The sequence below is a fragment of the Tachyglossus aculeatus genome, chromosome X2 (genome assembly GCF_015852505.1).
Source record: "Tachyglossus aculeatus isolate mTacAcu1 chromosome X2, mTacAcu1.pri, whole genome shotgun sequence".
NCBI lineage: Eukaryota > Metazoa > Chordata > Mammalia > Monotremata > Tachyglossidae > Tachyglossus > Tachyglossus aculeatus.
In genome coordinates, this window is record NC_052100.1 from 19,627,660 (window position 1) to 19,655,086 (window position 27,427).

General features: G+C 45.4%; 1 protein-coding gene across 1 annotated transcript; it reads right to left on the minus strand.

The window, feature by feature from the left end:
• Positions 1–1,456: 1,456 nt before the first annotated feature.
• On the minus strand, positions 1,457–18,894 carry NUDT7 (nudix hydrolase 7). Its single transcript, XM_038771598.1, has 4 exons — positions 18,857–18,894; positions 12,761–12,914; positions 10,378–10,536; positions 1,457–2,406 (listed from the first exon to the last, which is right to left on the minus strand). Exons 1-4 carry the CDS (start codon positions 18,868–18,870, stop codon positions 2,038–2,040), a joined length of 696 nt encoding a protein of 231 aa, XP_038627526.1. The 5' UTR covers positions 18,871–18,894; the 3' UTR covers positions 1,457–2,037.
• Positions 18,895–27,427: the final 8,533 nt, after the last annotated feature.

Sequence of the window (27,427 nt, forward strand, 5' to 3'; positions counted from 1 at the left end):
TACCAAAAGGATGTAGCTCTATAGACTATTAAGTGGCCTTGAACCTCCTGAGATAGTGGGGTCCATCTCCCCTGCATCACGTAGCAACTTCTTACCACTGGCTTCAACATTCTTCACAAACTTTCTCGCCTTCCTTGCTCCACCTAAGTTCACCTACTAAGGTTCCTGACTCTCCCACCCCCAACCTGTCACTTGGACTGCTCAACCAGCCTGGAACTCCCTCCCCTCCAAAATCCATAATATCCCCATTTTCCAAGCCTTCCTACAAACCCAACCTCCTTCAGGAAGGCTTTCCTCATGAATTCTCAACACCCCAGACATACCAATCCAACACCAATCAATTAGCCAATAATATTTATTTCGTGCTTAATCAATTTTCTGCAGAGTACTGTACTTACAGCTTGGGAGAGTACACTACAAGACAGTTGTTAGACATACTCCCTGACCATAAGGAGATTACAGTGCAGAATAAATTACAGTGTAAAATAAATTACAGATACATAATGTAGGGATATGTACATAAGTGCTTTGGGGCTGAGGGTCGGGTGAATATCAAGTCTTTAAGGGGTACAGATTTGAGTGCATAGGCGACACAGAAGGGAGAGGGGATGGAGCAAATACGGGCTTAATTGAGGAAGTCCCCGTGGGGAGAGTGGTGGTCTGTGTGGTGGAGGAGGGAGGGAGGGAAGGAGTTCCAGGCCAGAGGCAGGACATGAGCAAGGGGTCAGTGGAGAGACGGACGAGATAGAGGAACAATGAGTAGGTTAAGGTTAGAGGAGCGAAGTTTGCAGGCTGGATTGCAGAAGGAGAACGATGAGGTAAGGTAGGAGAGAGAGAGCTGATTGAGTGCCTTTAAGCTGATGGTAGGGCGTTTGATGAGGAAGTGGATGAGCAATCACTGGAGGCTTTTGACAAGTGGGGAGACATGGACTGAACAATTTTTTAGAAAAATGATCCGGGAAGCAGAGTGAAATATGGACCAGATTGTGGAGAGACAAGAAGCAGGGTGATCAACAAGGAGGCTGATGCAATAGTCTCGGCAGGAAATGACAAGTGCTTGGATCACCCTGGAAGCAGTTTGGATGGAGAGGAAAGTGCAGATTCTAGCACTTATTTTTATTCCTATCCTCAGTACTTATGTACCTATGTATATTTTTATTTGTACATTGATTTGTTTATTCAATTATGTATTCGGTTATCTCCTCCAGATACATTTGTACTCTTTCCTGCTATATTGTTCTTCCTCTTGTTCTCCCTCTCTCTAAATACTTTTGGTTGGTCTGTCCACCCCATTTAGTTAGTAAGCTCCTGGAGGGCAGTCATCATGTGTCTTACGTCTGGTGTTTTTTCCCGGGCCCTCTCCCCAGTACTTTAGAGTACAGGTGCTCGCTCAATCAATCAATCAATGGTATTTATTGAGCACTTACTGTGTGCAGAGCACTGTACTAAGGGTTTGGGAGAGTACAATACAAAAGAGTTGGTAGACAAAATCCCAGCCCACAAGGAGCTTACAGTCTACAGTAGCATACCACTGAAGATGGAACCAGAGTAATGCAGTTTAAACCAACAATATTAGTTTATTTGAAAGTTGTTACTTTGGATAAAATTAGCAATAGGAAGTTATAATTCTTTGGCCGCTGCAAAACTATTCTTAAAAGTGAAGGGCTCTTAACAAGCGATGTCACTAAAACAGGGTCTCACAAAGGTGGTAATCTATATACGGTACAACTGAAAAAGGCACCGTTTCTGGAAAAATATTGCTCAGTACCTTATTGCAACATTAATGCTAATTCCACCACTAATAACAGTTCCCTAAGTGCCTACAATTTTTTGAAACTTTGAACTAGCCCTTTGCCCTTTCAAACTAGAGAAGGATGTTTTGGCAAGAGGGCTCCCGGTTCCACCAATTTTTTTCAAATTCCTGGAATTTGCAGTGGAGGCAATACTGTGTAGATGTCATTCATAATCAGAGAGTATTAAGCAATGATCATAACTTCTAGCTCATTATGCCTAGTTTTCCTTGCTAGGCTTTAGAGATCACAGCTTGCTCTTCTGTCGCCTATACGACTGCATGAAGGAATGCTCAGCGGACGACATTAGGGCATTAAGATCATAGTCAACATCAAAGGAAGGTTTTTTCTCCACAACAATCAGTGCAAGAAGTACTGCAATCTTGGCCGTGAGTCCCCATATGTGATAGGTCACTTGATTTTGGGGGTCCACATAATCAAAGCAGTGGACATAACTTGAGCTGCCGGAAAATGTCATTTGAAACTTTTTGTATATTTGCGGTCTGAGAAAGTACTCCAGAGGAACCAAGAACACTTCACTCACTTCGTCTGGATTAAGCCGGAGCTGGGAGATATTTTCTATAAATCCCACCACTGGCGTGACCACACCACCAGTCTAAAAGAAACACAAAATAAATCCCCGAATGAAAATATTATACTATTAAAGGTGGAGAGAATTGCACTGCTAACCTGCTTACAATGTACATCAGGAGTTCAATCTTAACAATGAAGTCTGAGACACTGAACTCATCTATTGTTTTTAACCCAAGGATGAGGGAGATATTGGACAGAATCATTTAATCGCCCTGCAGATTCCCCCAGGAGACCAATCTGGTGGGGAGGGTTATCTGAATATTCATTCTCCTTCCCTCCCATTCTCTCTCAGACTGGGGCTCTAGTATGGCAATGAGTATTTCTGCGGTACTCCAGAAGTGCCTTGGAAATGAGTTAAACTCCTTCATAATAATCCAGATTGGCCAACCTTCTCAAGTGATATGGTTGGAGCTTTTTCATGAACACTCATAAATAATTCACAGTGGCACACTATAGACAAATGTAATTCAATGGCAACCTTTGGATGTGATGAATCACACTTGCTAATAATTCCTTTCCATTTCTTTTAATAACTCTCTCACATCGATCTTGTAGCATTACAAACAACCCCACTGCAGTGCATGATTTCTGGCCAAAAACCATTTTATATCTATGCAAAATTCTATAATCATATTGCTTTTAGAGTCAGGAATGAAAGGCTTTTTTGCCATTATGGTAAATCACCGTCCTTGAGCTGCCCAGATGAATGCAGGCCTGAGCCAGCTTGCCCCTGAACTTCTAGGGCTGGTTTTTTTTTTCAGACGGCCCTACAGTCAGGGTAGTCGTGAGGCATGTTTTTCAAGGAGGCAGCATGTTCCAATAGCAGGGCATGGAGGTCAGCTCTGCCACTTGCTTGCTTGTGTGACCTTGGGTCAATCACCTAATCTCTCTGGGCCATCCGTTTCTTCATTTGTAAAATGCGGACAATAATACTTGCCTCTCCCCACTTCAAAGGGATGACGTGAGGATAAAAATGAGAGAACTGATTGGAAAGCAGCATAGCTTAGTGGAAAAAGCCCGGGCTTGGGAGACAGAGGACGTGGGTTCTAATCCCAGCTTCTCCTCCTGTCTGCTGTGTGACCTTGGGCAAGCAACTTAACTTCTTTGTGCCTCAGTTACCTCATCTGTAAAATGGAGATTAAGACTGAGCCCCACGTGGGACAACCTGATTACCTTATCTCCAACAGTGCTTGGCATATAGTAAGCGCTTAACAAATTCCATAATTATTATTATTAAAGCATCTTGCAAAAAGAAAAATGATATAACAATACTTTCCTCCTATCTGGAGGTTCCAGGGAAGAAAAACAGCTAGGGAGCAGAGTCTAGGCTGGGCTTGGAGGCCATAGAGCTGCTCTAATTGGCCAGCCTCTCTAGTGGAAATTAGGCCTACCCCCAATATCAAACAATTAATGGTAACTATTGAGCGCTTACTGCTTATGGAAGGCCTCTTGGAGCTGTGATTTTCAGAAGGCTTTGAATGTGGGGAGTATGTGGGGGGGTCAGTTGGATATGAAAAGGGATGGAGTTCCAGGCCAGAGGGAGGATGTGTGCAAGGGGTTGGTGATGGGATAAATGAGCTTGAGATGCAATGCATAAGTTGGTTTTAGAGGAGGGAAATGTGTGGGCTGGGTTGTAGTAGGAGATCAGCGAGGAAAGGTATCAATAAATCAAACAATCAATGGTATTTATTGAGCACTTACTATGTGCAGAGCACTGTACTGCCTTCGCATCTTTAAAATCCTCCCATTTCCTTTCCATCCAGACTGCTGCCATGCTGATCCAAGCACTTATCCTTGCTGATTGCCCTGCCTTCTGTCTCTCTCTCTCCTATGCTTCACCCTACTGCCCAGATCATTTTTCTTAAAAAAACAATTTAGTCCATGTCCAGTCCATGTCCATGTTTTGGAGTTCAAAAACCTCCAGTGGTTGCCCATCCACTTCTGCATCAAACTCCTTACCATCAGGTTTAGAGCCCTCAATCAGCTTTCCCCCTCCTACCCTACTTTGCTGATCTGATAATACAACCCAGTCAGCACACTTTCCTCCTTGATCTTGCTTATCTCATCACCAACCCCTTGCCCAAGTCTTCCCTCTAGCTGGAACTCCTTTCCCAGCTCTACCCCCACCCAGCATATGACAGCCCAGCACTCTCCCCACCTTCAAAACCTTATCATTATTAATGATGATAATAATAATAATAGTAATAATAATGGTATTTCTTAAGTGCTTGCTATGTGTTAAGCACTGTTCTAAGCGCTGGGGTAGATACAAGCTAATCAGGTTGGCCACAGTGTCCGTCCCACATGGGGCTCACAGTCTTAATCCCCATTTTACACATGACGGAATTGAGGGACAGGGGAGGAAAGCTACTTGCCCGAGGTCACACAGCAGACAAATGCGGAACTGGGATTAGAACCCAGGTCCTTCTGATTCCCAGGCCTGTGCTCTATCCACTAGGCCCATGCACATGTTTTCCAAGAGGCCTTCCCTGACTAAACCCTCATTACCCCATTCCCTATCCCTTCTGCATCGCCTAGGCACTTGTATCTGTACCCTTTAAGCACTTAATATCCACCCCACCTTCCGTCCCAGAGCACTTACGGACTCACCTGTAACATATTTTAATACGTGTCTACCCCTCTAGACTCCCTGTGGGCAGGGAATATGTCTGCCAACTCTATTGCACTGTACATTCCCAAGTGCTGAGTACAGTGCTCTGCACACAGCAAGTGCTCAACAAATACGATAGACTGATTAATTGGGAATGTACAATGCAACAGAGTTGGTAGATATGCCCACAAGGAACTTATAGTCAACAGAAGACAAATATGGAAATAAATAATGGACAAGGGAAACAGTCACGTAGAAGGATATTTACCCAAGTGCTGTGGGGCTGGAGTGAGTATCAGATGCTTAAGGTAGGAGGGAGAGAGTAGGAGAGAATAGTCCATGATGTCAAAAATAGTGACTAGATCTAGGAGAATCAGAACGGATTCTCTTGGACTTGGTCATTGGAGGCCTTGGAAAGAGAAACCTCATTGGAGTGAAGAGGCTTTATCTGAAAAGAGCAGATGATAGAAAATGTTGCTAAATCTGGCAACAGTTTCTGCCCTTCTACCTCACCCTGATTCTTTACTGCCTTAGAATGGAATGGCAGGTGGAGGGAGGGTGGGCTTGACACTGAGTTTGAGATCCACAGTTTGCTTAAAAACAGTAAGGACAGCTTGGTATGTTTGCCTAGGGAAAGAGATTAAATGCACAGGCAAACCTCTGGTTCTAAACAGCCACAACATGTAAAATCCAGAGATATTTCAAGTGCTAATCGCTGACGTAGCCCAGACTCCATAAACCCCACCCGACATAATGTCCAGTCACTGTGATGAATTCAATTCTGTCCTCCCCTACTTTCCCTGAACCTCCCGAAAACACAAACTGGAAGTCAGGTTCTCTGGTCTATCCAAAAGCTGTAGAGAATTGCGGTCTAGCAGAAACAGCTGCTATCACCTCAATTCAGTGCTGCTTTTGGATGAAAAGAGACCCCCCCTCGGTCCACCCCACCCAGGTCCCCAATGGCGGAGGAGATGGTTGTCATGGCTGCCGCTAAGGCTAGAATCTTACCTCCATCACCAGCTAAGATGCTCAGATTTAAAAGTTTTTATAAATTTTTAAGAAAGCAGATGAACTTCTTTAAATGATTGAACAAGGAATCTGATAGAAGTTCAAAGGTGCTCAGAGATGTTCAGAAGGGCTTAGCCTTCTACAAGGCTCTAGACCGTAAGCTCTTTGCTGGCAGGGAATGGGGTCTGTTTACTGTTGCACTGTACTCTCCCAAGCACTTAGTGCTGTGATCTGAACACAATAAGTGCTTAATAAATATAATTAAATGAATGAATTCTTTAGGAAGAGAAAAAGTTTGTTAACCTAAATTAGAAAGATTTTTCACTAAAATTGGAAAAACCACTACCACAGTCATCAGAGCAAGCTTCTACAGCCTCCTGCAAAGATTATCATATTACAAGTCCTAATTTAATTTTGTGATGTTCTGCTTTAAATTACTGTAATAGAGAATAAATAATACTTAAGTGGTATTTAGCGTTACGTAATATGCATTTCAAGGAATTTCATATTTTTCCAGGGGTTCTGAGATGGACTCCAATTTAGAATGTGTATGTCTATGGCAAAACGTATCCCATGATACAGCCATTCATGATACATCTGAATTTTCGAGGACATATAATGACTGCATCATGGGATATGTCCATAAATGATTGTGTAGGTATGTCTGCGCACAAGTGTGGATTTGGGAGTAAGTGGGTGTGAGATTTGAATGTAAAATTAGGTTTCCATTCTGAAGCATCAAATTTCAATTCAGGATTAACTTGGTATTGAAGCTATATGGTAGTATATTTCACTCTTCCACTGTAGAAACAGCTTTACTACACATTGTTTATTTCCCATTTTGAAAAGAGCTTGTAATTATTACAGCTTTGTGCTTCCCAATCTTGTTTGTGCATTGGCATTGTTGGAGAAGGCAATAAGGCTTTGTTTCTATTTAACTGCTGCCAGAGAGGAACCAGAGACATCAATAATGCATGCAATATCTTGTTAATGACCTCTTTTCTGTAAGATGCTTTAATTTTTAAGTGAGCAGTGAACAAATGTTCCTATCCAGGGCAAAATCCTAGCCGATGAAAAAAGGATAATGTTTCTCAGAAAGTTGCAATCCATTCTCTGTTGATTTTGAAAAGAGAATCAATAAATTACACTACTTCCTTTTTTTTCCCCCTGTTGCTAAGGAATGTTAATTTCTGCTGCGATTTTATTTACCACCAGAGATTATAAAGATTCTAGCCCTCAGGAGAGAGCTTTACGTGGGCCGGCCTGGGTTGATCATGGGTTAGAAGCAGCAGCATGGCATAGAGGCTAGAGCATTGGCCCGGGAGTCAGAAGGTCACGGGTTCTAATCCTGCCCCCGCCACTTCTCTGCTGTGTGACTTTGGGCAAGTCACTTTGCTTCTCTGTGCCTCAGTTACCTCATCTGCAAAATGGGGATTGAGACTGTGAGCCCCACATGGGAGAGGGACTGTGTCCAACCCAATTTGCTTGTAACCACCCCAGTGCTTAGTAATGCCTGGCACATAGTAAGTGCTTAACAAATACCGTAATAATAATAATAATTATTATTATTAATAATAAGAGCCCAGCATTCGGCAGGTGATGTGTCAGATCGGCAATTAGCCAAACCCCTGATCCCATCTTGGGGGGTTCCAAACTAAAAGTGAGGGTAGAAGGAAGGAGACAGGAGCACTACAGCAGCAAGGGAGCCACAGCACAAGAAAAGTATTTCCACATGAATGCAGTTGTTACCTCGGCTACTGGGACAACACCTTCTACTAGCCCCAGGGGTCCCCAAAACAACCACCCAGACATGGTGGCCCTTCCCCAAAGTGAACTCACACCTGCTTCTAGTTTGGCATAGGATCACTTACAGGATGATTTGGTATTTGAATGCTAGAAGCCAGAGCTAGTCCCGGGCTAAGGCCAAATAGGTCATGCCCTAGATTTCCGGTCTATGCCGGTCTCTATCCCAGAACCTTTTCCGAAGCAGTGTGAATTAGTGGATAGAGCACGGCCCTAGAGGTCAGAAGTACCTGAGTTCTAATACTGGCTCAGCCACTTGTCTGTTGTGTGACCTTGGGCAAGTCACTTCACTTCTCTGTGCCTCAGTTACCTCATCTGTAAAATGGGGATTAAGGCTGTGAGCCCCATGTGGGAGACAGTGTCCAACCTGATTAGCTAGAATCTATCTCAGTGCTTAGTACAATGTCTGGCACATAGCAATCACTTAAATATCATAAAAAAAATGCTACAGATTTGCTGGAGAGACTGACTCACTCTTTTCCTCCCAGAAATAAAATACCATTTACACTAAGCACTGGGGTACAGACACAAGACAATCAGATCTGGCACAGTCACTGTTTCACATGGGGTTCACAATGCTCATACCCTCCCTCCCCTTTGCTTGGAATTTCTTCCCTCCTCAATTTCTTCTCTTGCCATCTAGACCATAAGCTCCTAATGGGCAGGGAACATGCCTATCAACTCTGCTGTACTGTACTCTCCCAAGCGCTTAGTACAGTGCTCTGCACACAGTAAGTGCTCAATAAACACCACTGATTGATTAATTAAGAGGGAAGGAGAGCAGGTATCTTACCCCTATTTTATAGATGAGGGAACTGAGACCCTGAGAGGTTAAGTGACTTGCCCAAGGTCATACAGCAGGTCAGTGGCAGAGTTGGGACTAGAATGTGAGTCTTTTGATTCCCAGACTCCTACCCTTTCCACTAAGTCACACTGCCTCTCAACCTCTTTATGCCATCTTTGTTCAATTATCCTTTGAAATGAATAATTTTGAGTTCTTTATATACTGATCGGATTAAGTCGCTCTATTCAGAAGCCTTCAGCGGCTCTCAGTATGGCCTTGTGAGTTGCTCACCTGAGGCTTTCCCATTACCTACTCACCTTAACCACCTCAGATTGTGCTATTATCCCTCCTTGGAATGTTCTCTCTCTTCAACAGATCAGGACCCTACTAAAGACTCACCTCTCCAAGAGGCCTTCCCGGAGTAACTGTCTGCCTTAGAGCATTCCAGTCACCACTCTAGCTTTATAAACCTTCAATCTTGTATGAGGTTTGATGGGTCACTGTCCCCAAACTCTACCTGACAATCTCCCAAAAGTCATGCTGGCTTCCTTGCCTCAGTTTTCTATTTATCCATCTATAAATGTATTGCTGGAGGAGACAGCAGTTTGTTAATGAATTTGTTGGCATCCCACCCCATGGAGGATTTGTTTGCCTTTGTAGAGGAATTTTGGGGCTGGAGAATTTTCAGGCTCGGACTCTGAGATTTATCAATATTATCAAATATTTATCAAAATTGACTTGACACCTGTCCACGTTTTGTATTGTTGCCTGTCTCTCCCTTCTAGACTGTGAGCCTGTTGTTGGGTAGGGACCGTCTCTATATGTTGCCAACTTGTACTTCCCAAGCACTTAGTACAGTACTCTGCACACAGTAAGCGCTCAATAAATACAATTGAATGAGTGAATCAATAGGCAGCTGTAGCTCAAGAGATGCTATTAAGGGAACTGGATAATCTAACAGTTGTAGACCACATGAGAAGCAGCATGGCGTAACGGATAGAGCCTGGGCCTGGGAATCAGAAGGTCATGGGTTCTAATCCCGGCTCTGCCACTTGTCTGCTGTGTGACCTCAGGCAAGTCACTTTACCTCTCTGTGCCTCAGTTACCTCATCTGTAAAATGGGGATTGAGACTGGGCCCTACATGGGACAGGGACTGTGTCCAACCGGATTTGCTTGTATCCACTCCACTGCTTAGTACCGTGCCTGGCACATAGTAAGCACTTAACAAATACCATAATTATTATTATCATTAGACTATCACCAGGAAGGCAAACACTTCTGATCATTATAACAAAGGCAGGAGGGATCTATCTAGGCCTTCCCTTGGAGTTATTCCAGTCACATTTATTTTTCTCTAACTGGGGTTTGGTACTGCCAGGGTAAGATGTAGTGGGCAGGGGACATGTCTCCCAACTCTGCTGTACCGGAGTCTCCCAAGCACTTAGTCCAGGGCTCTGCACACAGTAAGTGCCCAATAAATATCATTGATTGATGACACAGAGAAGCTCTGAGAGATGTGGAGTTCCCCAGAGTCAAGTGGTGTTGGTAGCAGTGAACCGCAAGTGGGACAAGCAAGGGGAGATGGTCTCTAGCATCTGCATCTCTCTCTGTGAGCGTGCCCATCTCTTCTGGCTTTTAGGTTCAGTGAGGATGCTGAGCAGAAGACCTGGATACAGGTGAGGGTGATGCCTGGAAGATAAGCTCATCTTGGTGGAGAGGGGATGTGGGGATTGAGGGCTACTAGAGCCTGCCTGGAGTTTGGGTATGAAAAGGCTTCAGAGCAAACCTGATCGACGCAAGGGACGAGCCTACAGATGACTTCCACATGCTGAGGATCAAGTCCCACTTCTTCCTGAGCCTCCCGGAGGGCAGTGGCTATTTCATCTTTGTCAGTTGGATCACTCTTTCCTCCTGGGAAGCATACCTGGCCTGGTGATCTTCTCAACTAGAAATGAAGGGGAGAGTCATTGCAGACTTCTTGAAAGAATAAGTTCAGTTACATCGCTGAAACAACACACATGCCAAATGAGCAGCCGAAGCACAGCTGGTATTCTCTCTCCAGAAATTTACAGTGGCAGCCTAAATGCCGACTAGACTCTCTGTGATCAGAAGAGTAGGAAACCTTGTTCCACCTGCTGGAATTGGAGAACTGCCATCAAAGTGCACTACACAAGGCCTTTAAAGTGAACTGAGGAGAAAATCTTGAAATTCTATCCTTGCAGACATGGTCTTGGAATAGAAACACCCTCAGGCACAATCGGAAAAGTCTTGGCTCTTAAAATTTTGAGACTCCTGATTTGACTTGTTGTCCAGTAGGATAGGGGCTAATATTCTGTCTATCCATGGGCTCATTTCTTTTAGATAGGGGAAAGGTAAGATCTGAGTTGTACTCATCTGCTTTCCTACCAGCTTCCAGAGCCTGACTGTTAAAAAGGCAACAGCAGATTCTGCAAATGGCCATCCCCTTACCGGTTACTCAGTCAAGCATGAGGAGGAGACAACTCACCTGATGCCATCACGGCTGTTGAACCGATACCAGTTCAGAATTGTTTTATTTTTATTTTTTCCGGGGAGGGTTGGGGGAGGGTTACAAGGGCCAGAACTTTAAAAGAACACCTGGGAGCAGGGTGCTTTCTCTGCTTTTTAACCAGGAAAGGAAGACTGAGAAAGACCTCAACTCTGGAAGAACCAAATCAGCCACGTGCATGTGAAAGGGACCTAAGCAAGTGGACAGGCAAGTACATGGTTTGACAACATAGTCTTCCGTTGAGAAGTGTGGACGAACCTTAGGCCTGTGACTCAATGTCGGAGAACCTCCGTGAAGGAACTGATTACAGTGATGGTGGTTTGCAGAGCGTCACTTATGCCTCTTGTCCCTGCCAGTCATGCCCCCAAGGGGACACAGAGTGTGATGAGTTAGTAGGTAGGCAGGGGTGCAGCACAATGCCCAGTGCACACAAATATATATATTTTTTACATGCCAGACAATTTACTGCCAAAGTTACCGCAGCATAGCGCTGATGCCTGCCCTAGCAACATGGACCCATGAGTTGGTTGCCTCAGTAGCCACTGCAGTATCTGTTCCACTGCAGTATCTGTTCCCCATGTTAAGCCAGATATTTTTCAGGACTTCTGTTGGGCCTGTCCATCTGGCCCTAGGGGGTTCTTCAATCAGAAACCTGCCTATGATGGGTGGCATAACCCTGGGAGGCATTCTCCAGTTTGCTAGAACCCTGAATCCTGGAGTCCTCTTCACTGGACCATCACACACAGTAGCAGCAGAACGATATGCACTTGAGACTGACTACCTTTTAGAAGAGTAGTACCGAAAAGCTGAGTGGCTTAGTGGAAAGAGCATGGGCCTGGGACTCAGAGGGTCTGGATTCTAATCCCGGCTCCACTGCTTGTCTGCTGTGTGACCTTAGGCAAGTCACTTCACTTCTCCGTGCCTCAGTTACCTCATCTGTAAAATGGGGATTAAGGCTGTGAGGACTATATGAGACAGGGACTGTGCCCAACTTAATTATCTTGTATCTACCCTAGTGCTGACTACAGTGCCTGGCACATAGTAAGGACTTAACATAAGCCATTAAGAAAAAAGTAACTTTGACCATACTTGGCTCACATGAAAACACTTTAAACTGAAAACTCTTTTGCCAAATCATGGTAACAGTCAGAGCTCCAATGGCAAGTTATTAGTAACTCTGAAGCGAGAAGCCCTGCCAGAAATACAGTTGGGGAATGCTCCAGATACCTATTATTCTAGGTTTTGTCTGAGTCGACATTAGATTATGACTTTCACTTTAGCCAGCAATAAGAATTTTTTCACCAGCCCACTCTTTATCATACACAGGCCTAGAGTTTCTCAAAGACAATTTGGCTGTGGCAACATAAGCATCTGGCAAATTAAAGCACAAGCCAATGTTTCAAATGTCAGTCCTTGTACAAAATCTCTAGAAGAGCTAGCTGTGGCTACCTTGCCTCAGAAGTAGCACGGTGTAGCAAGTACATTACCATGCCAACAACAAAAGAGAAACAATCCCACCAGCAGTCGATCGTACTATTCTGGAAACACAGGGCAGCAGTTTTAAAGAATGTTTTTAATGCCTTCTGAAAGTTCTTTTCAAGGTGCCTTTTTTCTACGACCATGGATTATAGCAGTCACCTACCTTCTTTGACCTGACGGTCAATAATACCTGTAGTTCTCCTTCTTTAACCATCAGAGGCAGAAGAACCGAAAATTTCCTTGATGACAAGTGGGAAAATTTGGCTCCGACATCAAACTTTTTTAAGCGAGCTATAGCCCTGCTCTTTATACTTTTGCTAAAATAAAAAATAAAAAAACACATCTGAGTAAGACATACATGCCCACTAGACTCCAGCCTGTTTCTTCTGTAAGGAATATTGCTTTTTCATATTGCTGCTCTTCAGGCACTCAAAACCTCATTACACAAAGGAAAATTCACCTGAGGTTAAAAAAAAAAAAGGACAAACCGCCCAAAAATGTGATTCCCGGCTTGGGTAAGCAACCAAATTCTGGACTGTCCAATTGTAGCCCTGCAACTCAACAAAGCATCTCCCAATTCAGCCACCTCTCTAAAGTCAAGCAAAATAATGGTTCGGGTGTCTACAGAGCAGGGGAGGGTAAGGTCAGATTAAGGAATTGGGGTACCAAACACACATTCTTCAGGCCCCCAAACAGGGGCAACAGCTCTATGAGGGGGAGGGCGGTGCTTCACAGCCCTAGCTAGCCTGCCCTGCTCCTTCATTAAGCGCTTACTTTGTGCATGAGTACTGTACTATGTGCAATGGTAGATCAGTGGGTGGTAGTGGAGCCAAGATACCAGCTGCGTTTTTTAGCCCAGTCTGCAGGCGGAGGAGTTCTCCAGCCTGGCCCCAGAGTCTAGGGGGGTTTCCTCTTGTCCCTGTTGATTTCAAAGGCCAGGGTCAAGGTTTCTCTCACCCTGAGCATTGCAGCCTAGTGCAGGCAAGGTCTCATCTCACCCTCAGTTCACCCAGATAAACCTGATGGGAGGTGTGGGGGGTGGGTGTTGATCTGGGTTGCAGCGGTTCTGTAAACCCTGTGGGCCGGATCTCCTGAGCCCTGCACAGCTCCCAAGGCCGAAATTGCCATCTTTTGCCACCACTGCCTAACCAGCAGTAGCCCTTGTTTAGTTCCACTGCCGGTGGCTGGTAAAAACAGCAATACTACAGCAGCAGAGTGGCCTCTTTTGTTTCTTTCCTTTTTTCCACGGGCTTGGGATACCGAAGGACCTGAGTTCTAATCCCGGCTCTACCACTTGTCTGCTCTGAGACCATGGGCAAGTCACTTAACATCTCTGTGCCTCGATTACCTCATCTGTTAAAATGGGGATTAAGACTGAGCCCCATGTGGGACACGTACTGTGTCCAACCTGATTAGCTTGTATCTACCCCAGCACTTAGAACAGTGCTTGACACATCATCATCATCATCACCTCCAACTCCTCCTGTTCCCTTTTTCTCCATAAAGCTTCCCGCCCCCAATTTTATGCACCCCGAGCATCACAGTGCCTTAACCCCATCCTAGGTCAGGGTAAGAAGGGGATAGGCTGAACCGGAAAACTGTCTCAAATCTCAGATTAAAACAGCAGCAGAACTGCAAAAAGAAGACTACTTCCCAGAAAACAACAGGGCTTTTCTATACACCCTTTCCTCTCCATCCAAACTGCTACCCCATTAGTTCAATCACTTATCCTATGCTGCCTAGATTACTTCATCAGCCTCCTTTCTCATCTCCCAACCTCCTGCCTCTCCACACTTCAGTTCATACTTCACTCTGCTGCCCAGATTATCTTTCTACAGAAACGTTCAGTACGTGTCACCCCCTTCCTCAAAAAATCTCCAGTGGTTGCCTATCCACCTCTGTATCAAATAAAAACTCCCCCCCATTGGCTTTAAAGCACTCCATCACCTTGCCCCCTCCTTCCCCACCCCACTTCTCTCCTACAACCCAGGCCGCACACTCCACTTCTCTGGCGGTAACCTGCTCATTGTGCTTCCATCTCACCTGTCTCACTGCCGACCCCTGGCCCATGTCCTACCTCTGGCCTGGAACAACCTCCCTCCTCAAATCTGCCAGACAATTACTCTCTCCCTCTTCAAAGCCTTACTGAAGGCCCATCTCCTCCAAGAGGCCTCCCCAGACTAAGCCCCACTTTTCCTCTTCTCCCACTCCCTTCTGTGTCACCCTGACTTGCTCCCTTTGCTCTTCCCCCATCCCCGTCCTACAGCACTTATGTATATATCTGTAATTTTACTTATTTGTATTGATATCCGTTTACTTGTATTGATGTCTGTCTGATGCCTCTAGACTGTGAGCTCGTTGTGGGCAGGGACTGTCTCTCTTTATTGCTGTATTGTACTTTCCCAAGAGCTTAGTACAGTGTTCTGCACACAGTAAGCACTCAATAAATACAGGTGAATGAATTAACTTCATCCAAAGGCCTCAAAACTTCCAAATATAGCTCAATTTTCTCATATTTTAGTCCAGGAGTCAGAACCAGACTAGCCCATGAGCCAACCAGACAGATATGGAGGAAAGCCACGGGGACTAAATTGGGGATTTAATTTCTGTGCTCCCTTCTACTTAGACTGTGAGCCCCATTTGGGATGGGGACTGAGTCCAACTTGATTATCTTGTATCTACCCAAGCACTTAGTACAGTGATTGGCACATAGTAAGCATTTAAATACTATTATTATTATCTCATGCTGGCTACTCCCATCTGGCTGGCTCCCTTCAGTCTCTCCTTGGGTCCCCACTTGATAAAGGAAGGTTGACTGAAGGTCCATTTTTAGGTTGGGGACCCTGCTTGTAATCATTCTGATCCTAGAGCACTTTCTGAATTAATCAATGCTATTTACTTAGCACCTGCTAATTGCTAAACTCTGCAAAAAGCATTCAGGAGAGTAAAACAGAAGCAAGTACTAGATTACCTGCCCTCGAGGATCTTAAAATCTAGAGACCAACAAAAATCATTTATGAATAGTAGAACCAGGATGAATAATAATAATTGTAGAATTTATTAAGCACGCACTATGTGCTAAACACTGTACTAAGCACTGCAGTAGATACAAAATAATCAAGTCAGACTCAGTCCCTCTCTCATATGGAACTCAGGGTCTAAGGTGGAAAGAGAGCATGTATTGAATCCCCATTTGACAGATGAGGAAACTGATGCAAAGAGAAGTTGTGACTTGCTCAAGTTCACACAGTAGGCGGGTGGCCGATGAAGAACATGGATATAGCAGGAAGAAGTACAAATGCATCAGGATGAAACAGCTGAGTCAATAAGTGACACTACAAATAAACAGATAAATATGTATACATATATATCAGTGCTGAGGATAGGAAATACATAAGTCCAAAGAGTGGATGCTGAGTATTTATTGAACGCTTATTGTGCACAAAGCACTGTTCTAAGCAGTTGGAATAGTACAATATAATAGATTTGGTAGACAAGTTCCTTGTTGCAGTAGGGGCTTTTGTAAATTAATTAGGGAAAGTATTTTAGAGGAGACAGAGCTGTGACCTGGAGGATTTGGGGAACAGCATGAGTGATAAGTCAGAGGTGGGAGAATTGTGATGATGATGATATTTGTTACGTGTCCACTATGCATCAAGCACTGTTCTAAGCACTGGGCTAGATATAAACTAATCAGGTTGGACACAGCCCCTGCCCCACACGGGGCTCGCAGTCTTAATCCCCACTTTCCAGATGAGGTAACTGAAGCACAGAGAAACTAAGTGACTTGCCCAAGGTCACAAAGCAGAGAAGTGGTGGAGCCAGGATTAGAACCCAGGTCTTTCTGATTCCCAGACCCATGCTCTATCCACTAGGCCACGAGTCAGGTAGTTGGAAAGTGGCTATGTGAGTGAAGAGGACAAACTGAGCAGGAGTAGCAGCCAGTGAAGAAAGCCAATATCTAAGATAAAGTTGATGTAGACCTTTGTTGCTACACACACACTAGCTACTTTCACTCATCATCAGCCGTATCTTTCCTCGGTTCACCCAGTTCACGCCTCATCATAGACGAGATGATCTGTTCCCTGACTGGGGTGGTCAGTCACCCGGTTTAATACCGGTCCGTTCGGTTTTCAACTGGCCTGTCCCCTGTCCTGTGCGGATATGGAACTTGGTGCATTTCTAACTGTTTTTTTTAATTTTCAGTGCTGAGCCCCACCTCTGCTGCACCTCCCACAGCCAAGTTCCGCAACTCAGACTTTGGACTGACTCGGGAGGGAATGTAAAAGGCCTGGGATTCAGGGGTCCTTCTGGACAAATGCTCAAGGTCTGTGCAACGTCCGTGTTCTTCTGGAAAATGTGCCCATGACATTGTTTTACACTCCGTGCCTAGCATCATGTCACGTACAACTCCTTATCTAATCATCATCAATCGTATTTATTGAGCGCTTACTATGTGCAGAGCACTGTACTAAGCGCTTGGGAAGTACTAATTGGCAACATACAGAGACAGTCCCTACCCAACAGTGGGCTCACAGTCTAAAAGGGGGAGACAGAGAACAAAACCAAACATACTAACAAAATAAAATAAATAGAATAGATATGTACAAATAAAATAAATAAATAAATAGAGTAAAAAAATATGTACAAACATATATACATATATACAGGTGCTGTGGGGAAGGGAAGGAGGTAAGATGGGGGGATGGAGAGGGGGACGAGGGGGAGAGGAAGGAAGGGGCAACGTACTACACTTGTGAGATTGAGGGGTTGAAGCAAAAAGAAGAAAACAGGAATATAAATTAGAAAATGATCTGGATTCTTCTCCTTTAAACAGGAAATGTAAATTCAGGTGCAGGGGTTACGCAGACAGGAGAGGATATAAGCCAGGTCCTAGTCGCATGCAATTCCATGGGGTTGAGTTTTCTTTTTCACCCTTCAAAATATCTAACTGCCTCCTAAATGGATTCCTCCTGGTTCCGACTTCCTGGTTAAGGATAAAACACAAGGGAGAGGCAATTTCCAAGCCAACAAATTTCCCTTCTACTGAGATAATGTGCTGCAAACAAACAGCTGGAAAAAATCAGAAAACAATCTCCCAGATCCTCACACTGGGTTCCTACGGGTGAGCTTCTAGGTTGAATTTTAAGGGAAAGAAAAAACAACAGAAAAACTGTTTCGTTTCCGGAGGCAGACACAGGAAAGGGAAGGTGGCAGGGCAAGTCTTGGCGGTCTAAAAGCTGATCTGGCGGTGCTCAGGAATTAGCTTGTCAGCTGTGAGACCCTGGGCAAGCCACTTAACTTCTCTGTGCCTCAGTTACCTCATCTGTTAAACGGGGATTAAGACTGTGAGCCCCACTTAGGACAACCTAATTACCTTGTATCTACCCCAGGGCTTAGAACAGTGCTTGGCGCATAGTAAGCGCTTAACAAATACCATCATTATTATTATTATTCTCCGCGGTGCGAGCCCACGAGTCCCTGGGTTGTTTGCTAATCTCCGTGTAAACGAAACGGCTTCGCTGGGAGACTGACAGCAGGGGAAATGCGGCTGTATCAAGGGGTTCGCTGGAGAAACGTGCTTTTGTGGCAGGAGCCCAGTCTTGGGAGTCAGAAGCCGTGGGTTCAAATCCCGGAGCCGCCCCTTGCCTACTGTGTGACCTCGGGCAACCCGCTTAACCTCTCTGTGCGTGCAATGGGGATGAAAGACTGTGAGCCCCACGTGGGGCGACCTGATTACCCCAGCGTTTAGAACAGCGCTCGGCGGATAGTAAGCGCTTAAAAAAATACTATCATTATTATTGGAAAAAGGCGCATCCTTGCGAATGACTCTACCCGCGACCCCTCCCGCCTCTCCCGGGCCCCTCTGCTGCAAGTGCTGATTCAAGGGGCAGTTTCGCAGGAGTCAAATGTCCCGGTTTCAAGCAGTTTGGCTCGAGTCCTACAGATATTAAACAAAATTAAGGGTCGGGGACCCGACCGCGGAGATACCGCTACCAAAAAATGAACATTCAGCCACTGGCGCGGGCAATAACGCGCATGCGTGCAGCGGCACTCTTTTTTTTCCCCCCACCCCTGCTTCTTTTTACGGGTTCTACAGGACGTAGCCGGAGGGTGCTAGAGATCTGGGGGTTCGGCCCGGACCGGATAGGCCGGGACTGGCAAAAATGGGGTCTCTACATCGAGGTCTAGGGGTGGGACAGGAGGGAAAAAACTTCCTCGGGGATCTATGCCGGGGATATTGCCCGAGCCCCCCTACCTGAACTGTTCCATGACACCGCGGTCTTGCTGACGCGGGGGCGCGCTTCCGGCCTTGTCCAATGGGAGAGAGGGAGGGGCGGGAGGGGGCGTGGCCTAAGGCGAGGGGCGTGGCCTCGGGCTAGAGGGAAGAAGCCCGGGCCTGGGAGTCAGAAGATCTGGATTCATTCATTCATTCATTCATTCATTCAATCGTATTTATTGAGCGCTTACTGTGTGCACAGCACTGGACTAAGCGCTTGGGAAGTCCAAGTCGGCAACATCTAGACACGGTCCCTACCCAACAGTGGGCTCACAGTCGAGAAGGGGGCGACGGACAACAGAACAAAACATGTTGCCAGGTGTCAAGTCGTCAGCACAAATAGAATTAAAGCTAAATGCACAGCATTGACAAAATGAATAGAATAGTAAATATGTACAAGTAAAATGGAGTAATAAATCTGTACAAACCACAGTCATCACTACCGCCACTACCATGGCATCATCACTAACACCATCGTCATCATCATCAATCGTATTTATTGAGCGCTTACTGTGTGCTGAGCACTGTACTAAGCGCTTGGGAAGTACAAGTTGGCAACATATAGAGACAGTCCCTACCCAACAGTGGGCTCACAGTCTAAAAGGGGGAGACAGAGAACTAAACCAAACATACTAACAAAATAAAATAAATAGAATAGGTATGTACAAGTAAACTAAATAAATAAATAAATAGAGTAACAAATATGTACAAACATATATACATATAAACAGGTTTATATGGATTCTACTCCTGCGTCCGACATTTACTTGCCGTGTGACCTTGGGCGAGTCACTTCACTTCTCTGGCCCTCGGTTTCCTCACCTGTAAAATGGGGATTAAGACTGTTAGCCCTATGTGGGACAGGGCACATCTCCTCCAAGCAGGCCTTCCCAGACTGGTAATAATAATTATGGTGCTTGTTAAGTGCTTACTATGTGCTGTTCTAAGCCCCACTTTTCCTCCGCTCCCACTCCCTTCTGCGTCACCCTGACTTGCTCCCTTTGCTCTCCTCCCCATGTATATATCTGTAAAAATATATTTGTATTGATGTCCGTCTCCCCACCTCTAGACTGTGAGCTCATTGTGGGCAGGGAATGGCACTGCTTATTGTTGTACTGTATGTTCCCAAGCGCTTAGTACAGTGCTCTGCACACAGTAAGTGCTTAAAAAATACACTTGAACGAATGAATGACAGGGACTGCGTCTGACCTGATGATCTTGTATCTACCCCAGTGTTGAGTGCAGTGCCTGACACATAGTAAGTGTTTAACAAATACCATAAAACAAATATATAAAAACATTTAACAAATACCCATCTCTCTTAACCCCAAGCTCTCTGAGAGCCCCAGGACCACAACTTCAGGAGATTGGAAGTCCTGCTGCCCAAAGGAAACTAGGGAATAGATAGGGAATAGATTCATTCATTCATTCATTCATTCAATCGTGTTTATTGAGCACTTACTGTGTACAAAGCACCCTACTAAGCGCTTGGGAGAATACAATATAACAACAAAGACACATTCCTGCCCACAACAAGCTCACAGCCTAGACGGGGAGACAGACATTAATAATATAAATAGATAAATAAATAAATTACAGGTATACACAGATATATACATATGTGCTGTGGGAATGGGAGGGAGGATGAATGAAGTAGCAAGTAAGAGCAGTGCAGAAGGGAGTGGGAGAAGAGAGGAATAGATAGAATAGATAAGCTATAACCTGGGCATGATTTTGACCACGCTCTTTTATGCCGACCCACCACCCCTAGGTTTAGGGCCTGCAGCTGAGACGAGGTCGAAGTCATCTGGGATTTCCAGCAGGGACTACCAAGAGGCAAGGGAAAGAGCCAGATGAGCCTTAGCTAAGGAACCGGGGAGTGGTCTATGTGAACGCTGGTGATTCTTGCAGGAGGGGAAGAGAAACGCTTGTCCTTCCTACGTACTTCCATCTTCCACCTACAATGAACTTCCCTCCCCAAAACTGAGGGGTGTTTTTAATCCGGAACTGGAACAAATCTTCCCATCGACCCCTTGCTCACAGCCTCTCTCCTGCCTGGAACTCTCTCCTCCCTCACATCCAACAGACTACCATTCTTCCCACCTTCAAAACCTTACCAAAATTAAATCTCCCCCAGGAAGCTTCTCTGACTAACCTTTCATATCCCCACCCTATCCGCCCTCCCTTCTGAATCATCTTTGCACTTGCATCCATGCTTCCCAAGCACTTTGATACTCACCCCACCCCACAGTATTTATGTAAATATCCTTATACTCTGTTGCTTCCCCCTACCTGCAGTTTATTTTAATATCTGTCTCCCCAGCTAGATTGCAAACTTCCCGAGGTCAAGGATCCTGTCTATCATACTGTACTCTCCTAGTGCTCAGTACAGTGCTCTGCTCATAGTAAGAGCTCAATAAATACAATTGATTGATTGAACAATTGTCAGAGGGGAGGAAATAGGAAGACACTGCTTAGGCAACTGAAATATCCTGGCCAACCCTATCCCTATGATACTCACCCTGCCCCTCCATCAATCAATCAATCAATCAATCAATCAATCGTATTTATTGAGCACTTACTGTGTGCAGAGCACGGTACTAAGCGCTTGGGAAGTACAAGTTGGCAACATATGGAGACAGTCCCTACCCAACAGTGGGCTCACAGTCTAGAAGGGGGAGACAGAGAACAAAACAAAACATATTAACTAAATAAAATAAATAGAATAGATATGTACAAGTAAAATAAATACATAGAGTAATAAATATGTACAAACATAAATACATATATACAGGTGCTGTGGGGAAGGGAAGGAGGTAAGGTGGGGGGGGATGGGGAGAGAAAGGAGGGGGTTCAGTCTGGGAAGGCCTCCTGGAGGAGGTGAGCTCTCAGTAGGGCCTTGAAAGGAAGAAGAGAGCTAGCTTGGCAGATGTGGGGAGGGAGGGCATTCCAGGCCGGGGGATGACGTGGGCCAGGGGTCGACGGCGGGACAGGCGAGAACGAGGCACGGTGAGGAGATTAGCGGCAGAGGAGCAGAGGGTGCAGGCTGGGCTGTAGAAGGAGAGAAGGGAGGTGAGGTAGGAGGGGGCGAGGTGATGGACAGCCTTGAAGCCGAGGGTGAGGAGTTTCTGCCTGATGCGTAGGTTGATTGGTAGTCACTGGAGATTTTTGAGGAGGGGAGTAACATGCCCAGAGCATTTCTGGACAAATACAATCCGGGCAGCAGCATGAAGTATGGATTGAAGTGGGGAGAGACAAGAGGATGGGAGATCGGAGAGGAGGCTGATACAGTAGTCCAGACGGGATAGGATGAGAGCTTGAATGAGCAGGGTAGCAGTTTGGATGGAGAGGAAAGGGCAGATCTTGGCAATGTTGTGGAGCTGAGACCAGCAGGTTTTGGTGATGGCTTGGATGTGAGGGGTGAATGAGAGAGCAGAGTCGAGGATGACACCAAGGTTGCGGGCTTGTGAGACGGGAAGGATGGTAGTGCCGTCAACAGAGATGGGAAAGTCAGGGAGAGGGCAGGGTTTGGGAGGGAAGACCAGGAGTTCAGTCTTGGACATGTTTAGTTTTAGGTGGTGGGCAGACATCCAGATGAAGATGTCCTGAAGGCAGGACGAGATGCGAGCCTCCCTACCTCCACCTCCACTCCACCCTTCAAGGGCAGCAGGCAAGTGCAGTTGCCCTTTTTGCCCAGAGTTTCAAACAGTCCTGCCTGGCTTAATCCCAGAGTTGGTACTCATAACCAGGTCTCCCACCCCAGTAACTTTCAAGAACTTCAGGGCACCCTAAACACATTGACAAATGAGGATAGGGAGAGATAGCTTTGCCATCGGGGAGATGATCGCAACTACTAGGGCAGACCCCCGACCACCGCTCTGTGCCTTCTCGGTCCCAATCATCTCCGACAGCTGCTGTTGACTAAAAATACCCCAGCTAATATCAAGGAAGAAAACTTGTGCCACAAGACAGGACTGTACACTAAATGGGATCTTAATTAAAAGGTAAAAACACACCTTCCATGTAAGCCAACTGCATCTAAGAGTAAACAGTACAATTTTCTCTGTAGCTTGCTGTACAATAATACCGAACAATGCCTAGAGCTGGGTTTCACCGCCACTGCATCCTGAATTATTTAAAGAGATGCCAGTACCGCTATAAAACAGCCTATACTGAAAAATCAATATCCAGAAGCTATATTGTAGCCAAAAGCAAGTTTGTGAGAAATTGTTCCAACCAATTGCACTTAATTTCAAAATGAGAATACTGTGATTTTATAGTCTGATTTTGTTTCAGAGCTTTTGTAATCTTTTAAATGTAATGCACCATAAAATATATAATCACCTTTCATACTTGAAGGATGAGTATTCGGGGTTTTTACGGTATTTGTTAAGTGATCACTATGTGCCAGGCACTATACTGAGCAGTAGTATAGATACAAAATAATCAGGTTGGACCCAATCCAGGTCCCACGTGGCTCACAGCCTGAATCTCCACTTTACAGATGAGATAACTGAGGCACAGAAAAGTTAAGTGACTTGCCCCAGGACACACAGCAGACAAGTGGCAGAGGTGGGAATACAACCCAGGTCCTCTGACTCCCAGGTTCACGTTCTTTCCACTAGGACATGCTGCTTCTCATTGCTTACACTACTCAAAGGTGGGCAGGGAACACGTCTTCCAACTCTACTATATTGTACTCTCCCAAGAGCTTACTATAGTGCCTTGAACAATACATAATACATACATAATAATACATAATAATAATAACATATAAGTGCTATGGGGCTGAAGGAGGGGTGAATAAGGGGTGCAAATCCAAGTGCAAGGGTGATGCAGAAAGGAGAAGGAGTAGGAGAAATGAGGATTTTGTCAGGGAAGGCCTCTTGGAGGAGATATGCCTTCAATAAGGTGAGCTTGTTGTTGGGTAGGGATATATAGATGTTGCCAACTTGTACTTCCCAAGCACTTAGTACAGTGCTCTGCACACAGTAAGTGCTCAATAAATACAATGATGAATGAATGAATGAGAGTGGTCGTCTGTCAGATATATAAAGGGAAGGGCATTTCAGGCCAGAGGCAGGATGTGGGTGAGAGGTCAGCAGTGCGATAGATGAGCTCAAAGTACAGTGACTAGTTTGGCATTAGAGGTGCTAAGTGTGCAGGCTGGGTTGTAGTAGGAAAGCAGTGAGGTGAGGTAGGAGGGGGCAAGGTAATCGAATCATTTAAAGCCAATGGGGAGGAGTTTCTGTTTGATGTGGAGGTGGATAGGCAACCACTGGAGGTTTTTGAGGAGTGGGAAAACATGGACTGAACGTTTTTGTAGAAAGATGATCCAGGCAAGGAGGGAGGTCAGCAAATGAGTTCTCCAAGGGAGAGGGTGTAGATGGAGAATAGAAGTGGACCCAGAACTGAGCACTGAGGGACTCCCACAATTAGGAGATGGGAGACAGAGGATGAGCTTGTGAAAGAAACTGAGAATGAGTGGCCAGAGAGATAGGAGAAGAACCAGGAGAGGACAGTGTCAGTGAAGCCAAGGTTGGATAATGTTTCCAAGAGAAGCGGATGGTTGACTGTCAAAGGCAGCTGAGAGGTCGAGAAGGATTAGGATGGAGTAGAGGCCATTGGATTTGGCAAGAAGGAGATCATTGGTTACTTTTGAGAGGACAGTTTTTGTGGAGTGAAGGGGGCGAAAGTCAGAGTGAAGGGGTTTAAGGGGAGAATTGGAGGAGAGGAAGTGTAGACAACTCACTCAAGAAGTTTGGAGAGGAATGGTAAGAGGGAGATGGGGTAATAAGAATAATAATAATACTAAGTATGGAATTTGTTAAGTGCTTACTAGATGCCAGGTGTTTTACTAAGTGCTGGGGTAGATACAAGGTAGTCAAGTTGGACACAGTCCCTGTCCCACATGGTGCTCATAGAATGGGGATTAAGAAATCCCCATTTTACATGTGAGGTAACTGAGGCACAGAGAAGTGAATTGACTTGCCCAAGGTCACACAGCAGACTAGTGGTGGAGCTGGGATTCAACTGGAGGGAGCTGTGGGGTCAAGGGAGGGTCTTTTTTAAGGATATGAGTGACATAAGCATGTTTGAAAGCAATTTTTTTAGGATATAAGTGACATAAGCATGTTTGAAAGCAACGGGGAAAAAGCTATTGGAGAGATGAACAGTTGAAGATTCATTCATTCAGTCAGTCAGTCATATTTATGGAGCATTTATTGCGTGCAGATCACTGTATTAAGCCCTTGGAAAGTACAATTCGGAAACAAATAGAGACAATCCCTACCCAATGACGGGCTCACAGTCTAGAAGGGGGCTGGGGTGGGGGGGGAATAATGGTATTTGTTAAGTGTTTCCTATGTACCAAGCACTGTTCTAAGAGCTAGGGTAGATACAAGGCTATCAGGTTGTCCCACATGGGGCTCACAGTCTTCAACCCCATTTTATACATAAGGTAACTGAGGCATAGAGAAGTTAAGTGGCTTGCCCAAGCTCATGCAGCAGGCAAGTGATGGAGCTGGGATTAGAACCCACATCCTCTGACTCCCAAGCCTGTGCTCTTGCACTAAGTCAATAGCACTAAGGACTAGACTCACTAAACATCCATCCCTGCTCTACCCCAGTGGATATGGGGAATGGATTGATCGCTCTATCCATCAATCAATGGTATTTCTTCAGGGCTTACTCTGTGCCGAGCACTGTACTGGCACTTGGGAGTATGATATAGTTGAGTTGGTGGACACGTTCACTGCCCAAAAGGAGCCTGCAGTTTAAAGTGGGGAGACGGACACTAAAATACAGATAGGGGACATGGGAAAGTATAAGGATATGATCAGACAGGGCACCCGTGATTCCGACACGGCCAGCCAAGCAGTCATGAAGTACTCTCTGAATTGTAATGAACCTTTCAGGGCAGCCAGATTTGCTAAGTAATTTCCAGTTTCCAGCTATACTGATGGGGTCAAATAGGATCTATGAAAACTGCATAGAGGTCTTGGCATTGCTCTGTGAACTTTTCCAGACAAAGATCATGTCCACTTTGCCACAGTTAGCTAAAGCCACTAAATACGATTGATTGATTGATTGACGGATACCGTGGCATCTCCTCAGTGTTCCATTATTATCCCCAAGCTCAAAGAAGGCACTATTGGTGGCGAAGTTCACCAGTAGGTGCAGGTGAGACAGAAGAGGCCAATGTAGGACCCACATTTCTTCCGACCGAGGACCGAGAAACTCCCCCCTTGTCAAACATGTGGCGAGATGCCACTGTCCACTTCCACCGGTGAGGCAGAAGCGGGAGAAGGAATCTCCATCATCTTCTGCTCAGGTCTCAGGGCTCAGGGCTGTAGAACTTGGTTTTGAATCCTCAGTTTAAAAAATGGTAGCGTTCAGTCGAGCTACAAAGTGGTTTGGCATGGAGTGCTTACAATGGCTCCCAAATGTCTCTCTTTGAAATAAGTATAGGAAGCCATGGTGTGGGTGACATGGAGGTTTTCAGCACCCGGAGAGCAAATCTCTGGTCGATCCAAGCACCTAGTGCAGGTACAGAACATAGGCATGTGGCAAGGAAGAGGGTGCAGGGGTGTGGGGATGGGCCTTCTCCCATCCGCAACTCAGATTGCAGAGTTGAACCCTCAGAAGCTCAAAAAGGAGTATTGGGGTTAATGTTTGAAAATGTCACAAATTAAATTTTAACTTTTGGAGTGTATTGAATGTAGCACATACATTCTTTGATTTTCACCTATTGAGGCTCTTAACTATTTTTTCCTCTTCCAGGATTAATTTTTGCATTCCTTTTCCCACAGGTCGCCTACATCAAAGAACTGTTCTAGAGATTAGTTCAGGTCCACCTCAAATAATTTCCTGGATTTGCTTCTAAAAAACCTGAAGAAAACCCTATTCCCCCAACCCGCCTTCTCCTTCCCTGGAGAGACATACACACACATGCACACACACACGCACACACACACACACACACACACTCAACCTTAAAGTCTCATGCCAACTCAAATCCTTCTTAGACCTCAAACTGAGACCTTGTTCCCAGTAGGAAAGCCCCCAGAGGATCACAAAAGCTCCCGAACTGGACTGGGGAGGGAATAGGAAAGTCTTGGGAGGGTAGGCTTTCTTTGCTTTCCAATCCCACGCTCTTAGGCAGTCAAGGTTGGTGGAAGAAGGTGACAACATGAAAGCAATGTGGCCTAGTGGAAAAAGTTGGGGCCTAGGAGTCCCAGCTCTGCCACCTGCCTGCAGCATGACCTTGGGCAAGTCACTTCACTTCTCTGGGCCTCGGTTTCCTCATCTGTAAAATCAGGATGATATAGCCATTATCTCTCTCCTACTTAGACTTTGAGCCCTGTATGGGCCAGGGATTGTATCTGACCTGATTTTTTTGGGTCTAACCCAGTGCTTGGCACACAGTAAGCACTTAACAATTACCACAGTCATTCTCATTTTTAGGAGGAAAGTTTTAGAGAGTGTACTTTACTGGGAGAGAAAACACTCTATAACGGGGAGGGGGTCAGGAAAACTCCCACCCAAAAT